We start from the raw sequence: 17,380 nt of genomic DNA on the forward strand, positions 1-17,380 counted from the left end.
GCAAAATTTTGTGTGTGTGTGTGTATTTTCCTAGGGAGAGGGCCATAGTTTTCATCGGTTTCTCAAATGGATCTCTGCCTTTAAGTGTCAATCCTGACCCACAGTTATAGTCAAGCTACCTCTACGAACAGGTGCCTTAGAGGTTTTCGTTCCACTTCCAAGTACACATGGTTCAAGCATTCTTAGACACATCTCTCTCTTCCAAGCCAAATGAGCTGCCTGAACAGATTCTTCACCTATAACAGAGAATATTTCTAGCCCAAAGAAAATCGGGTAACCAGCTGGCTGGATACTCAAGAAAGTCAATCAGATTTCCCATGGAAAAGTACCAAGTACTACAGACAGTTTAGATGGGAGGAGGAAACATTAAAACGTAAAAACTTAACAAAAAGGTTACTGCTGATCTCCATACACATAAAAGGAGGTATTTCACCTACCAGCCGAGACCATAAAGATTTCTCAAGGGAAGTAAAAACATTAACAAGAGTCTTTAAAAGGATACGTTCCCCAACCTTCTAGCAGTAAAATTCCTGAACAAGGCTAAAAAATCTTTCACATGGAAGCAGCTGAGGAGCAAAGGCTCCAGAAGTTTTCCAGGGACTGATACAATGTTAACTTGAAGGTCTACCTCATCAATTATCAAGATGGGGGTTCTTCGAACTTCATCCTGGCTTATTTCCCTGCTGGGAGTCAGAGATGTGAGTACGGTCAGCGGCTGTGGTCTGAGTCCTGTTCTCTGAGGGGTATGCGAGTCCCTTATTGCTGGCGATCATTAATAAAGGAGGACACGTTATGATGCGCCTCCTCTGCTAAATTTTCCTCCTGAAAGAAGGTTTGAGAGCCTTGTAATGTTTCCTTTGGAGTCAAGGACGGTCTCAGTGGAAATTTCACTACATTAATATATAAACTGGAACATGAGTCAGACATTTGGTTAAAGCCTTCTTAAATTGAAACTTGGACCCAACATGGGAGATGGCTCCAGGGTTTGCTCTTGGGGATTAAAAAGCACTCTAATATTTCATAGGCAAGGTCTATAGGCAATATACACTAGAGGATGCTCAGTGGCTCACCTTGCTGGCTAAGTGGCTATCAGTGGCAGCCTAATGAAGTACTACTTCCAGACTAGGTCAGGAATTAATGACTTATGTGGTATCTGAAAGAAAGCCTCAAGAGGTTAATCTTTGGCAAGAAAAAGATAGATGAAAAACTGACAAGCCCCTCCTTACTCTTTCTTGCTGTTGTTAAAACATTTTTGCTGGTCAAAGGTATTTTCCTGGTTTTTGAGAGAGAAGGGCCAAGAAATGAGAAATGCTGTATTGAAAACAAAGCAGAGTTGTGCTTTATTAAAGAATGTCTTCTAAACGTTGGACAGCCCTTAAAGCAATAGTCACTAACTCTTTTAGAACAGTTTTCTTGTGGGGCGCCTGGGTGGCACAGTCGGTTAAGCGTCCGGCTTCAGCCAGGTCACGATCTCGTGGTCCGTGAGTTCGAGCCCCGCGTCAGGCTCTGGGCTGATGGCTCGGAGCCTGGAGCCTGTTTCCGATTCTGTGTCTCCCTCTCTCTCTGCCCCTCCCCCGTTCATGCTTTGTCTCTCTCTGTCCCAAAAATAAATAAAAAACGTTGAAAAAAAAATTTTTTTTTTTTAAAAAATAAAAAAAAAGAACAGTTTTCTTGTTCCCATAAATAAAAAGAGGTAAAGGTTTGGTAGGAGCTCCTTTGGAGAGGATGTACTGAGCAGATAAAAGAGTGAGGACTATTACGAGAATAAGAGTTATACGCTAACCCTCAATATAGTAACTGTAAAACATTTATTGATTCTGAGTTGATGCACTAATGTTTATCAAACTCTTCTGTAATATTCCTTTATAGAAGTACCAAAGTTTAATATCTTAATGTGGCCCTTCCCCAAAGAAAACCAAAATTCTTGCTCCACTTTCTTATTATTGGCAAGTGGCTGGAGATTCAAATACAAACTTAAAATCCAACTAGAATTGTTATGTGAATCCTTTCCATCAATGTTAAAACACTACATTATTTGATGTAAGCCTGTGAATGGGTAGGATTTCTTTCCGTTAAACATTCTAACACTGAGCACAAGGTTCTGAAACAACATTAAGAACAACAACAGCAAGGCGCGCCTGGGTGGCTTAGTCGGTTAAGTGTCCAACTCTTGATTTCAGCTCAGGTTCAATCTCATGGTTCGTGGGATAGAGCCCCGTGTTGGACTCTACACTGACAGTGCTGAGCCTGCTTGATATTCTCTCTCTCCCTCTCTCTCTGCCTCCCACCCTCAAAATAAATAAACTTAAAAACAAAAAAAAACAAACAAAAAAAAGAACCGCAACAGCACTAACCCCAACACAAAAAATAAACAAGAGTTGTGACAATGAGAGTTGAAATGCAGGCTCTCCAGGGCCTTTGTCAGGCTTACTATATACTCAGTCTCATTACTGATGGTTATTTCTTTAAGTCCATAATTCCATAAACACTGAAAAGAACTTAGGGTATGTTATATATATATTCTAACTAGTTTTCCATAGGGAAATTATATAGATAGATAGATGATATAGATATAGATATAGATATAGATATAGATATAGATATAGATATAGATATAGATATAGATATATAGATATAGATACAGATATAGATGTAGATATAAACAAACAGACTGCTGGTACAGACTGTAACAAATCAGGCCGAACCTAGAAGAGACCAGTTAGGAACATTAGGATGGTTGCTGTTTTTAAATCAAAAGTTGAAATTGGACCTAAAATCCTAGGTGTTATGTACTAGTTCTTATCAAAAAATAAGTCCTTATATTTAAATTACAGTAAGATTACCTATCGGGCAAATATGGCATTTTGAAGAACAGTACCAAGAGAGCTATAGTGACTGCCCTTCAGAAATATACATAGAAAGAGTGTTTGGGGAAATGTTTTGACTGGAGGGAAAAAATGGGCAGTTAGGGAAGAAATATCTTACATCTTTTCAGAGACTTGAGAGACCACCATTTCTACAAGTTCTGTTTTTCCCCCCTCACTATTCTTTTTCTCTACCCCCTTGAGAAATAAACTAAGCATTAGCTTGCACACAGAGTGCAAAGCACTCACAGGGCAACACAATCCATGCAGTATACCAGGAGCAGTAGCCCAGCACAGACAACCAGGCAGTAGCTGACTCTGGCCAGGCAGCTCCCAGACCCTTCCCAGTTTCACTTGCAATTAAGAAACAGCGGGGACCCAAGACACAGGAGCTAATCAGAAATTAGAGTAATAATTGCTCTCCCACCCACACATCTTGGTAGGGACTTGTCACAGGTGATCCTCGTCACTGGTCAGAAATGGTTGCCTCATTACCAAGAAACAGAAGGAAAAGCAAAGCGACCAAAGAACTCACCATCCACTCAGGCACGTGAAAAGCTGAGGTGCCCTCATTACCGTCCCACTTCTCCATAGTGCAGGCTTGGGTAATCTATGTCCTGAAGCAAAAGGGAAAGCTGGTTTGGAAATGCCAGGGTTTTTTGAGTGCCCCAAAGCAGAACCAAGCCTAGTGATTCAGAAATTCACAATATCTAGCAGAAGCTGCATCCTCTTTCAAAAGAGGCTTTCTATTCAAATTAAGATCATTAGTCAACTGCCTGACAAGTCCCTTACTGGCCCCCTTCAAACCTTCTGCTTTTGGTTCAAAGTCAGAGCTGATGCAAAATTCTGCACCCAGGCACTGAACTTCCCACAGGACACTCACTGTTTAATGCTACCCAAACACTCAACCCCCGCCTCCCCAGTGGACACTTTCCACGGCAAGAGTCAGGCTTCCTCTCTTTCCCTGTGTGTAAGGCACTTGTTAATTTTCTCCCGCCCCTGAGGACACGTCACTGGAGGTGCTGATACCAAGATCAATAAGGATCGAGGTCAAGAAGGCACTCCCATTTCTCAAGAGTTGCTTGATTTGGATCTGTAAACAGGCGTTTCCTTGAAATCAAGAGTTCCTTATGGCTTTCAAGTTTAAACAGCTATGCAGAACCTCCCCATCTGCTCACACCAGGGGTCTGGCACCAGACTCAGAAATATCTCAAGTTAAATTCTTATTGCAAGGGAGATTTGATTCGGATGGTGCCAGGGAAGATCTCTGACAAAATCAGAAACTAGGATCTCTGAAGAAAGTTCTGGGACCACAACTCCCTCTGCTGGCTCCCTATGCTATGTACATGAAGGTCCAAGGGCCTTCAGCTGCAGAGACAACACAGGCACCAATTGTAAATGAGCTGCTTACCTGAGGCTAGTCAGGAGCTACACGGTGTAGGTTTAGAGGGAGCCAAAGCTTCCAATCAAGACTAGTGCTGCCTCCAAGTTCCTATCTAAAGTGGGTTTTTACTCATCCATCTGGTTTTGGGAAGAGACAGGATGCCACCTTAAGGGACCTCAGAAGCTGCTCCCTCTTTAGGTTCCTCTACCAGCTCCCTCTTCTCTGCATACTTCAGAAGTTTGGAAATAAGACAAAATGAGAATAAAGGTGGCCTAACTTACCTGCTTTGCTCACTCCTAGGGTAGGTTACCCAGTAAGAGTACCAGAGATTTCAGGCACAAAGTAAGCCCAATGAGATATGCCTGCTTTGGTCCCCTTTATGGACCAGGGACTCTTTCAGTGTTAATTCCCATCATCCAGGATAATTTTTCTAGAGCTGATGGTTTTCATATTAAAATTAGTATTACTGGTTCATTGGCCCTTAGGACCTTCACCGGTTAAGAGAATGATCTTTTGGATGTGGAATGGAGAAGACGGTAATGTCTAGGGGAAGAGGTATTGTAAGATGCCAGCGAAGGCAGAACTCACATACTGACCGGGATGTGTACGCTAGAGAGAAAGGCAAGTGAAAAGAGAAGGGGACTGTTGGACCAGGTGAACGCAGAGGTGTCAAAGGATTAGCGATCACAGGGCAGGTAGAGATCAGATGCAACAAGAAGAGAGAACAGCAGCGGGGGAAGTAAAGGAAGCTGTGTAAAGGCCACAGAGGGAATATGGAGTGAAGCAATGAGTGATGCCACGACATAGAAGGTTGATGACATGCAGGAGCGACAGGCCCTCTGAGGTCAGGGTGTTGATTCTGATAAAGCCTTAGTTGTCAGCAACCTCCAGTCATTGTCGTCTGGTCTTCCTTTCAATCCAAACTTTTTAACAGAATGAGAAGTTACATTTGCTGCCTAAATTTCCGAGGGTATCTTTCATCTGTATTTTATTTATTTTTTTATAAATTTTTTTAAGTTTATTAATTTGAGAGAGAGAGAGAGAGAGATATCGAGCAGGGGAGGGGCAGAGAGACAGAGAAGGAAAGAGAGAATCCCAAGCAGGCTCCGCACTGTCAGTGCAGAGCCCAAGGTGGGGCCCAAACCCACAAACCATGAGATCATGACCTGAGCTGAAGTCGAGTCAGACGCGTAACCGATTGAGCCACTCTCATCTGTATTTCAGATGCAACACATCCCAAATCAAAATGATTGCTCCATTGTTCCTCCTCCCCTCAACCCTCCAAACGAGTTTCTTCTCACTTTTCCACCTCTATTACTTCAGTCAACCAAATAGAAACCTCAGTCATCTTTGATTTCTCCCCTTTTCCCTAGTCCCCAGAACAATCCATTGCCAATTCTTCCAAGCCTGTCCATCCCTATCCATTTTCCATCCCTATCCATCTGTCCATCCCTATCCATTTTCACTGCCTCCTAAAAACCCTCTATAAATCCTTTCCAGATGGTCTTCCGCTCCATATCCCTGTACATACGCCATCCCTACAAAAGCTGTGTTGCCCACTGTTTCCTGGATGTGAAGACCAGCACTACGAGTACTGGTTTGGGAATTAAACAGACCTGGTGAGAATACTGACTCTACCCCTTAGTTAGCCTCCCTCTCCCTCTTGTTTCCCAATCTGTATAGCGCAAATAATAATAATACCTCACACCATTGATGCAAGGATTTAAAAAGTGTGCATACGCTAAGTAATTAATAAACAGTAGCTCTTACTTATGTCATTATGATGAGGTCCTTTCCCACCTCATGCCTTTGCTCATGCCATTTTCTCAAATTGAAATGCATTCATTCTGCCTTCACTTCTATCACCCTCATAGGCAAATTCTTCAAGTTCTGCTCAAATGTTAGATCTGCCATGGAATCTAACCTAGAAAAAGCAATCTCCCTTTCCTCTAGTGTTGGGTCACATCACTGGTCACATCACTATTTTCAGCCTTCCTCACATTAAAGTTACTGTGTACGTGTGTTGTCCCTCATTAGAGTCCACGTTTTTCAAGGGCTTAGCCAGCTTCAATTTGCCCACAGTGTCTGGCATACATTAAGGGCTTAAGAAATGGTCAGATTTTATACACTGTATGTATACCTTACAGTACTCTGAGGGTAACCTGCATAATCAATGTGTTCAATATATTTTTAGAATATTACTTTATATTCACAGGGGCTTAGTTATACCACTGCCCACAGCTCTGACTTATTTGTGGTGAGTCCTTAATAGAGTTTTAATCCTTAATTATAATATTATCTCTGTAGGAGTATATAATCCACTTTCCATTGCTTGATCTGCATCAACCATAATCCATTATGATCTGCATCATAATGAAGCTTTTAGGAACAAATCAAGGCCAAAAGAGTAGAGCCCAACACTTAAAATATTTCAGTGATCAGGGGCACCTGGGTGGCTCAGTCGGTTAAGCCCTTGGCTCAGGTCATGATCTCACCGTTTGTGAGTTCGAGCCCCGCGTCAGGCTCTGTGCTGACAACTCAGAGCCTGGAACCTGCTTTGGATTCTGTGTCTCCCTCTCTCTCTCCCTCTCCCCCACTCGTACTGTCTCTCTTTCAAAAATAAACATTAAAAAATAAAACAAAATATTTCAGTGATCAGCAAATTACTAGACTATTGGTGGTCCTGTACATGTTTTCTACATAATCAGTTATTAAGCAAATGGAAGATGACTGCCCTCATGGTAGTGTTAAAACATGGAAGAAAATGTCTTTTAAGGAAGACAGGGGTTGGGGGGCACCTAGGTGGCTTAGTCAGTTGGGTGCCCGACCTCGGCTCAGGTCATGATCTTGCAGTTCGTGGGTTCAAGCTCCACATGGCGCTCTCTGCTGACAGCTAGGAGTCTGGAGCCTGCTTCAGATCCTGTGTCTCCCTCTCTCTCTGCCACTCCCTCACTCACACTCTCTCTCAAAAATAAATAAACATTAAAAAAATTATTTAAAAAAAAGGGTGGGAATAAAAGAATAAGCGCAAGTAAAATATATTGCTTTTGCAGGCTAAACTAAATGTTACTTTAGTTGCAACTTTTTTTTTAAAAGATTTATTTACGTACTCTCTACACCCAACGTGGGGCTCAAACTCACGACTCTGAGATCAAGAATCATGTGTTCCACCAAATGAGCCAGCCAGGAGCCCCAGCTGTGACTTTGTGTTTGTTTGTTTGTTTAGTGTAGGTTTTAACTAAAGTAGACTTCCTTTGTAAATTGTAGCCTTACTACACCTTTCTGCAAGGACTGTGAAACAAAAATAAAACAGTAGCTATTACTACATTTGGGAACTGAAGATCTGTTAACTGAGTAGGACTGTATAAGGCATGAGGTATAGGTGTAAATACTAGTTACAAAGTTGTTTACAATCGAGTTGCATTTTACCATTCTGTGCCTTAAGAGATACACCTATAGCAAGGGCTGGAGTAAGACCACTGCACATGATCATCTATAATAAGCACTCTTAACATTTAGGTGAGAAGTTTACAACTTCAAAAAAAAAAAAAAAAAAAAAAAAAAGTTAGACAAACTACATTTGTGCCTATGGCCTCCAAGCTTTACGAAAATGGACCAGGTGTATGAATAGCTCACAAGAATCTCATCTGCACTCCAGGAACAACTTGAAGTTTATGTGCCAGTTGTGCTCCTGCCAGGGGTGATTTGATAGCAGTACTGTTAATGGAGGTAAAGCCAGACGACTTGCCAGAGTGAGTATATGCCTGGCTACAGAAGGAAAAACAAGTTAATATTTCCAGGGGGTCAAAGTCAAACGGAACCACGCGGTGGTGAAGAAGTAACTACAACAGCAGAACAGTTTTAAACAAGAGGTGATAAACCTGGAACCTAGAAAGTCATAAGGCACGGGGCAAAGAATACAAGAACGTGACCCTGTCCTCTATTCCTGGCTGTGTCTAATAGTTTTATTGTGCGTTGGCAAGTTACCTAAGTACTCTCTTCTTCGGTTTCCTCATTATAAAATGAGGGAGGTGGGTAATAGTAGACTGTGGAAAGTTAGAACTGGTTCCTTCCAGTACTGACATTCAGTATTTCTAAGCTGTCTGTTTCTGAGGCTATAAGAAAAAGCAATAACTATTCCTTAGTCCCCTAAGTTACAGCTTATTGTAGAAGCTAAGATTCTTAACCTCCTGAGTTCAAAGTTCCATCTGGTCAGTCATGAGGCTGGCTGGAATTGCTAGGCCTCAGATCTCCCTTATCCCTTCAGACTTGAAATGCTAATGCTACCACAGCAGATGGAATTGCTAAATCCTCCCCCTACCCACGACCTAAATGGTAGGCACCCTACCTCTCAGTACCTTAAGACTCATATCCCACGGGTATTTTAGACTCCACATGGAGGCATCATCATTACTGGTAAAACTACAGGCTTAGCTCCATCACTTACTATCTGTGTGTGTCTTTACATAAGCAGTATAACTTTTTAAGTCCTTGCTTCCGCATCTGTAAAACAGGATAATAATGCCTTTCCTCACATGAGTGTTATCAAAATTAAGTAATACATAGAAATTCATAAAAAGTGCCAGGAAGCTATTTTGCCCAAAACTAGACATAGCAGAGCGGTACCAGACTGTCTGGTTTAAATCTTGATTCACACTGGGGCGCCTGGGTGGCTCAGTTGGTTAAGCCTCTGACTTCAGCTCACGTCCTGATCTCTCAGTTTGTGAGTTCGAGCCCCGCGTTGGGCTCTGTGCTGACAGCTCAGAGCCTGGAGCCTGCTTCGGATTCTGTGCCTCCCTTTCTCTCTGCCCCTCTCCTGCTCGTGCTCTGTCTCTCTCTCTGTCTCTCAAAAATAAACAAACGTTAAAAAAATGTTAAATCTTGATTCCCATTTACTGTGTAACCTTAAACAAATTACTTATCCTCCCTGTGTCTCAGTTTTCTCATCTGTAAAATGAGGACATTAAAAGTATCTACTTTATGGCACTGCTGAGAGGATCAAATCACACACACACACACACACACACACACACGCACCACTTAGAACAGTGCCTCAAACTTGTCAGTGATATTTCAAATTTACTATTATTACTAATATATATATATCCCCCAATACACCCAAATCCATCTTCTACTATACATGATGAATTCATTCAATCAAACCACAAATATTTACTGGGTGCCTATTATGTGTCAGCCAGCATAAAAAGACAGCCCCTGCTCTCAATGGTGCTGTCAGGAGAGACAAACAGGTAATTAAATAAATAATTACAACAAAAATATGAAAAATGACAAGGTAAGTACAGGGCTACGCAAGTATATGGCAAGGGTGGCAATCATGTATATTGGGAGTGAGAAGTTCCATTTAAGCTGAAAGGTAAAGGATGATTAGGGGGTACCTGGAGTGTATTTGGCAAGAAGGAATATTGAGAAGAGTATTCCAACAGAAAGAAGAAAGTACTCCATAATATCTCTTGCAATCTGCCCTTTCTTCTTCATACCAGCTGTGTAAAGCCTGACCATCATCACATCTATCTAAATCAGTGCTTAATAAACTTGAATATGCCTGGAGATCTTGTTGAAATGCTGACTTAGGTCCCAAGATTGTACTTTTTAAAAAAAATTTTTTAAGTTTATTCATTTTTGAGAGAGAGAGAGAGACAGAGCGTGAGCAGGGGAGAGGCAGACAGAGAGAGGGAGACACAGAATCCAAAGCAAGTTCCAGGCTCTGAGCTATCAGCACAGAGCCCAATGCAGGGCTCGAACTCATGAATCTCAAAATCAGGACCTGAGCCAAAGTTGGATGCTTAACCGAGTGAGCCACCCAGGCGCCCCCCAAGATTGTACTTTTTAAACAGCTCTCCAATGATGCCAGTACTGCTGGGACTACACTTTGACAAGGGCCTAGATAATTCCATCCCGATACAGCCTACCTCAATTTGTTAAATCGACTCATTTATATGTGATTATCAACAGCTCAATCAGGTTAAAATCTGATCACATCACTTATTTGTTCATAATGCCTCAATAGCTCCCCGTCTTTTTTTTTTTTTTTAACGTTTTATTTATTTTTGAGACAGAGAGAGACAGAGCATGAACGAGGGAGGGTCAGAGAGAGGGAGACACAGAATCTGAAACAGGCTCCAGGCTCTGAGCTGTCAGCACAGAGCCCGACGCGGGGCTCGAACTCACGGACAGCGAGATCATGACCTGAGCCGAAGTCGGCCGCCCAACCGACTGAGCCACCCAGGCATCCCTCCCCATTGTCTTTAAAATAAAACCCAAACTCCTTAGCATGACACACAAGACCCTGTACAACAATCTAAACTTGTGCATACCTCCCAAGCCTCAGCTCTCTGAATTCCCCCACATCCCCACTGTGAACACACACACACACACGCACGCACGCACGCACGCACGCACGCACACACACACACACACACACACATCTTTCAAATTTTAGCTTAGCTGTAACTTCTTTCAGTACACATTTCCAGCTCTTGGTCTAGGTTAAGAATCAATTCTGTGAGTTACTGACTAATCCCCCAGACAGACTGATCATTTGTCTATTTCCACATTAGAACTGCAAGCAATCTGAGGGCAGAGACTATGTGTCTTATTCCTGTATTCCAAGTACCCAGCACATAGTAAACAACCAATGAATATGTGCTGAATGAAAAAATGACTTGAAGAATAGCTAGGTCAGAGTAAAGCTCCAACTGAATAAAATACAGGATAAGCACCTGAAAGGTAAAAAGAAAGAAAAGGGGGGCGCCTGGGTGGCGCAGTTGGTTAAGCGTCCGACTTCAGCCAGGTCACGATCTCGCGGTCCGTGAGTTCGAGCCCCGCATCAGGCTCTGGGCTGATGGCTCGGAGCCTGGAGCCTGCTTCCGATTCTGTGTCTCCCTCTCTCCCTGCCCCTCCCCCGTTCATGCTCTGTCTCTCTCTGTCCCAAAAATAAATAAAAAACGTTGAAAAAAAAATTTTTTTAAAAAAAGAAAGAAAAGGGAATCAGGTATGACTAAGAACTGACAAAACTATAAATAGAAATATCACTATAACAAAATTCTGTACCTCCCTGTCACTGACTAATCCAATCACTGCTTCTTAGATAAACAATTAAGCAATACAGAGAGTACAGTACACTAAAGCAGGCACCATGCCACCTTCTCCACTCCCTGTTAAATCCTCTAGATTCTGGGAGTGGAATGTGGAATGTAAATCCTCAATTTCCCTGACACAGCTAATAGAGCTCCAGTCAGGTCGAAGTTCAGTTTGCCGCACAGTTAGCACCTCTAGCTAAAACCGTCCTCAAAGGGAGGTCAAGCTAAAACTTGAACGCAACCAGAATAAAAGTGAGAAGGAATTTATCACGGACTGGAGGGGGATGGGGCACAGGGGGATGGGAAGGGTATAGGGTAAAATACTGAAATATAACGCCATTAAATAAATGTAGAATGCAGACTTCTAACTACATTCTTTTAATTTTTAAATACATTTTTTATGGAAGCATAACTAACCTACAAAAAAATACACAAATCAAAAAGTTACAGTTCGATACAATTTCAAAAGCCAACACACCTATGTAGCCACTACCTAGATAAGAAAATAGAACATTACCAGCACCCAACAGCCTTCCCTCACGTTCCCTCTCAGTCGTTAGCCTCCTCCCTACCCTGATTCCTATCAACACCAATCAGTTTTGCCTATTTTTGTACCTGATACAAAGATCATCAAATATCATCATTTTCTGCTCAAAATGTTTCTAAGAGTTACCCAAGTCAGTCGCATTTAGCAGTAGCTCATTTATTTTTATTACCAGAAAGTATCCCATCACATGAATACCCATAATTTGTTGAATCCATTCTCCTGTTGAAGGTTGTTTTCAGTTTGAGTGCCATAAAAAATGATGTTGCTATGAACATTCTTGCAGATGTTGTAGGGTGCCCATACGAAGATATTTCTGGTTGGGTATTTATCTAGGAGTGTAATCGCTGGGTAAGAGGGTATGCGTATGTTCAGCTAGGTAGATGACATCAAACAAGTTTCCAAAATTTGTTTACTAATTTCCATTCTTACCAGCAGGAGAATAGTGTTCCAGTCGCTTCATACCCTTGCCAGTATTGTTGGTCTTTTTACATTTTAGGCATTCTATGTAAAGGTGGCACACTGTGATTTCAATCTGCATCTCACAGCCACCATTATCATCACCACTGAGCACAGTTTTGTTTTTTTTTTTTTTTTATGGCCTTTACTATGTTGAGGTACAACTCCTCTATGTCCACTTTGTTGAGAGTTTTTATCATGAATGGATGTTGAATTTTGTCACATGCTTTTTCTGCCTCTATTGAGATGATCGTATGATTTTTATCCTTCATTTTGTTAATACGGTGTACTACAGTGACTGAGTCGTGGATGTTGAACCATCCTTACATCTCTACGATACTTCCCACTTGATCATGATGTATGTTGTTAATGTAGTACGGAATTTGATTGGCTAATATTTCGTTGAGGATTTCCGAATCTGTGTTCATTATGAATAGCGGCCTGTAACGTTGTTTTTGTATGTGTGGCAAAATGTGCATAACATTTGTCATTTTACCCTTTTTAAAGTGTACAATTCAATGGCATTAAACACATTCACATTGTTATGCAACCATAGCCACCATTCATCCCCAGAACTTTTTCACTACCCCACACCCATTAAATAATAACTCCCCATTTCCTCCTTCCCCCAGCCCCTAGAAACCACCATTTTCTGTATCTTTGAATTTGATTATCATAGGTGTCTCATATAAGTAGAATCATAGAATTTTTGTCCTTTTGTATACTTCACTTAGTATAATGTTTTTAAGGTCCATCCATATTATAGCATGTGTAAGACTTTCACTCCTTTTTAGGGCCGAATAATAATATTCCATTGTATGTATATGCCACATTTTGTTTATCCATTTCCCATCCATTGATGGGCTTTTGGGTTGTGTCCACATTTTGGCTATTATAAATAGTGCTGCTATGAACACAGGTGTGCAAATACTTGTTCAAACCCCTACTTTCAGTTCTTTGGGGGTATACTGTTGGATCATATTATAATCATTTCTGTTTGGGGCACTTGAGTGGCTCAGTTGGTTAACGCTCTGACTTCAGTTTAGGTCATGATCTTGTGGTTCATGACTTCAAGCTTCACATCAGGCTCTCTGCTGTCAGCATAGAACCTGCTTTGGATCCTCTGTCCCCCTCTCTCTACCCCTTCTCTGCTCTCTCTCTCTCTCTCTCTCTCTCAGAAACAATAAAGAAAAGTGCCTGGGTGACCCAGTCAGTTAAGCATCCAACTCTTGATCTCTTCTCAGGTCACGATCTCACGGTTGTGGGATCAAGCCCTGCGTCAGGCTCTCTGCTGACAGCATGGAGCCTGCTTGGGATTCTCTCTCTCTGTCCCTCTGCCTCTTGCACTACCTCTCTCTCTCTCAAAACAAATGAATAAACATTTAAAAAGTAAGAATAAATAAACATGAAAAATACACGTATATTTATATTTCTGTTTATTATTTTGAGGAACCAAAAACCACACTGCGCTTTCTATACCAGCTGCACCATTTTCCATTCCCATCAGCAAGGCACAGGGTTCGAACTTGGAGAAACTGGAAATTTTGTGTACTGTCAAGCACATTTTTATCTACTTATTGGCCATTTGGATATTTTTTTATGTGGAGTGGCTTTTCAAATCTTTTTTCTGTTTTTCCACTGGGTTGTCAGTCTTTCCCTTGCTGATTTGTATGAGTTATTTATATAGTCTGGTTTTAGGTCTTTTGCAAACATTTCCCACTCTGTGGCTTGCTTTTCCTCTCTTACTGTTGTCTTTTTTTAAACTTTTCATTTTGAAATGATTTTAGACTTAGAACAATCAGCAAGAACAGTACAGAGAATTCCCATATACACTTCGCCCAAGTTCCTCTAACATAACATCTTGTAAAACCAGGGCAATTATAAAAAGTAAGAAATTAACACTGGTATGATACTATTAACTAAACCACAGACTTTATTTGGATTTCACAAGTTCGTCCATGAATGTCCTTTTTCAGTTGCAGGATCCAATCCAGGATCCCACACTGCATTTAGTTGTCATGTTTCCTTAGTCTCTTCCAATCTATGGTAGTTCCTCAGTTATTCCTTGTCTTTCATGACCCTGAAGATGGTACTTGACTGAATCCTGGAATAAAGCTATGCATTGACCAGATTTAAAAACACCATGAAACAAAACCCCTGTATATTATCTTTTCACCTATTTTGATTGCATTTTTTTAGCTCCCCGCTCAGTTTTATTGAGATGTAATTGATATAATATTGTATTATTATAAAGTGTCCAACACAATGATTTGACATATGTATAGGTTACAAAATGACTGTCAGAGTAAGTTTAGTTAACATCTATCACCTCAGGTGGTTACCGATATTTTTTCTTGTAATGTTATCTATTCATCTCTTTTGATTAATTTTTAGTAGAATGGAGATACCAATTTTATACATTAGTAAAGATACTAATGTTAAAGATCAGCTAACTTGATTTCCTTATTTTAGAGATAAAGAAGCAAAGATCTAGAAAAATTACCTACCCAAAGTCTTATTTTACTTGGCAGACAGCCTTCTTGTTTGTGACTTTTAATAGTTTTTCTAGTGCTTCAAATACCTTAACTGTTCAGAGACCATCTCTTCTTAATCAAAATGAACTAAGTATCTCTATTTCCATTAAGAGATCAACAGAGCCTAAACTTTCAGTTACAAATAAACAAGTCACGGGATGAAAAGTACAACATAGGGAATATAGTCAGTAATATTGTAATAACTTTGTATGGTGTCAGATGGTAACTACCACCAACACTTATCTTGGTAAACATTGCATAACGTATAAAATTGTCCAGCCATTATGTTGTACACTTGAACTTAACATTGTATGTCAACTATACTTCAGTTTAAAAAGAAAGAGAGAGGGGTACCTGGGTGTCTCAGTTGGTTAAGCATATGACTTCAGCTCAGGTCATGATCTCATGGTTTGTGAGTTCGAGCCCCACATCGGGCTCTCTGCTGTCAGCGCAGATCCTTCTCGGGATCCTCTGTCTCCCTCTCTCTCTCTGCCCCTCCCCCCACCTCTCAAAAAATAAATAAACATTAAAAAATTTTTTTTTTAAAAAGAGAGAGAGAAATCATCAGAGCCTAACCAGCTCCTGAATTTCTGGTCTGTTTTCTAATTTTTCAGGAACGAGAATGTATTGCTCTTATAAAAAGAGAAAAAGAAAAAGAAAAAAAAATGTATCATAGACAGAACAATGCCTCCCCATTCCCTGCCAAGATGTCCATGTTCTAATTTCCAGAGCCTGTGAATATACAGCAAAGGTAAGGCTGCAGATGGAATTAAGGGTGCTAGTTAGCTGACCTTGAGATGGGGAGATTATCTCAAATAATCCAAGTGGACCCAATATAATCAAAAGATTCCTTACAAGTAGAAGAGGGAGGCAACCAGAGACAGATTTGAAGATGTACACTGCTGGCTGTGAGGATGGGGGAAGGGGCCACAAGCCAAGGAATGCTGGCTGCTTCTAGAAGCTGGAAAAGGTAAGGAGATAGATTCTCCTCTCAAGCCTTCAGAAGGAATACAGCCCTACTGATACCTTCTGAAAAATTATTAAAGTATGATTGGCATACGCTATCAGTTTCAGGTGTATATCATAGTGACTCAATATTTTTATACATTACTAAATGATCCCATAATAAGTCTAGTTACCATCTATCACCATGTGAAGTTATTACAACGTTATTGACTATATTGCCTACATACTATACATTATATCCCCATGACTTACTTATTTTACAACTGTTTATTGTAAGAAGTTTGTACCTCTTAATCTGCTTCCCCTATTTCACCTGCCCAAACCCTTTCCCCTTCTGGTAACCAACAGTTTATTTCCTGTATCTAAGAGTCTGTTTCTGTTTCATTTTGTTTTGTTTGTTTTGTTTTTTAGATTCCACAAATCATATGGTATTTGTCTTACTCTGTCTATTTCACTTAGTATAACACCCTAGTCCATACATTGTGTCACAATGGCAGGATTTCATTCATTTTTATAGCTGAGTAAGATGCCTAACATATCGGTTTTAGTCCACTGAGACCCATTTTGGACTTCTGACCTCTCAAACTGTAAGTTAATACAATGGTATTGTTTAAAGCCATAGAAAATTAAACAAGAAGCCTCTGAGATTTTAAGGAGCAGGGGAGATTAGATGTTTGGTCTTAAATATCTCAATCATTTCCAGATAACTACTCATGCATACTCAGGTTTGGTTGGCAATATTTTCATAAATTTTTAAATTCTGCACTTTACAGTGACAAATATTTTTAAAGTGCTTGGGAATAAGACTGCATTTTTACCAAATTCTTACTTTGTATGATTAGAACACGGTCAATGAGAGTGGTGGGAGATGGAACTGGAAATGTAGTCAGGGACTGATCATGCAGGGTTTGCAGGCCACAGAAAGGTTTTAATTTTATTGTAATAATAATAGGAAGTGGGGTGCCTGGCTGGCTCAGTCAGTGGAGCAATCAGCTCTTGATCTCAGGGCTGTGAGTTTGAGCCCCATGTTGGGTGTAGAGATTGCCTAAAAATAAAATCTTTAAAAATAGGAAGCTGGTAAGGATTTTTGTTCTCAAAAGATCACCATGGCTGCTATAAGGATAAGAAACTGAATAAACATGAGTGGAAAGATTAGTTAGAAGGTCATTAAAATATGGAAATGCAAGCTGGTGCAGCCACTCTGGAAAACAGTATGGAGGTTCCTCAAAAAACTAAAAATAGAACTACCCTATGACCCAGCAATTGCACTACTAGGCATTTATCCACGGGATACAGGTGTGCTGTTTCAAAGGGACACATGCACCCCCATGTTTATAGCAGCACTATCAACAATAGCCAAAGTATGGAAACAGCCCAAACGTCCATCGATGGATGAATGGATAAAGAAAATGTGGTATGTATGTGTATATGTGTGTGTGTGTGTGTGTGTGTGTGCACAATGGAGTGCACACACAATGGAGTATTACTCGGCAATCAAAAAGAATGAAATCTTGCCATTTGCAACT

At 40.7% G+C, this 17,380-nt stretch overlaps 1 protein-coding gene across 6 annotated transcripts in view; it reads right to left on the bottom strand.

Annotated features, from left to right (window-relative positions):
- AHCYL2 (adenosylhomocysteinase like 2) overlaps positions 1-17,380 on the bottom strand; it is a 170,957-nt gene that overhangs the window by 53,345 nt on the left and 100,232 nt on the right. For 2 of the 6 annotated variants that reach the window (XM_058724320.1, XM_058724318.1), the window contains exons 1-2: positions 3,748-3,870; positions 3,400-3,481 (exon numbers count right to left, since the gene is read on the bottom strand). The exons of 2 other annotated variants lie outside the window; for them this stretch is intronic. In XM_058724320.1, the coding sequence (XP_058580303.1) occupies positions 3,400-3,456 (57 nt within the window). In that variant the 5' untranslated portion in view covers positions 3,457-3,481; positions 3,748-3,870. Of the gene's footprint in view, positions 1-628; positions 737-3,399; positions 3,482-3,747; positions 3,871-17,380 lie in introns of those variants that run through there. 2 more of the 6 variants (XM_058724324.1, XM_058724323.1) reach the window with 2 other exon arrangements.

The sequence above is a fragment of the Neofelis nebulosa genome, chromosome 4, assembly GCF_028018385.1.
Source record: "Neofelis nebulosa isolate mNeoNeb1 chromosome 4, mNeoNeb1.pri, whole genome shotgun sequence".
NCBI classification, from domain to species: domain Eukaryota; kingdom Metazoa; phylum Chordata; class Mammalia; order Carnivora; family Felidae; genus Neofelis; species Neofelis nebulosa.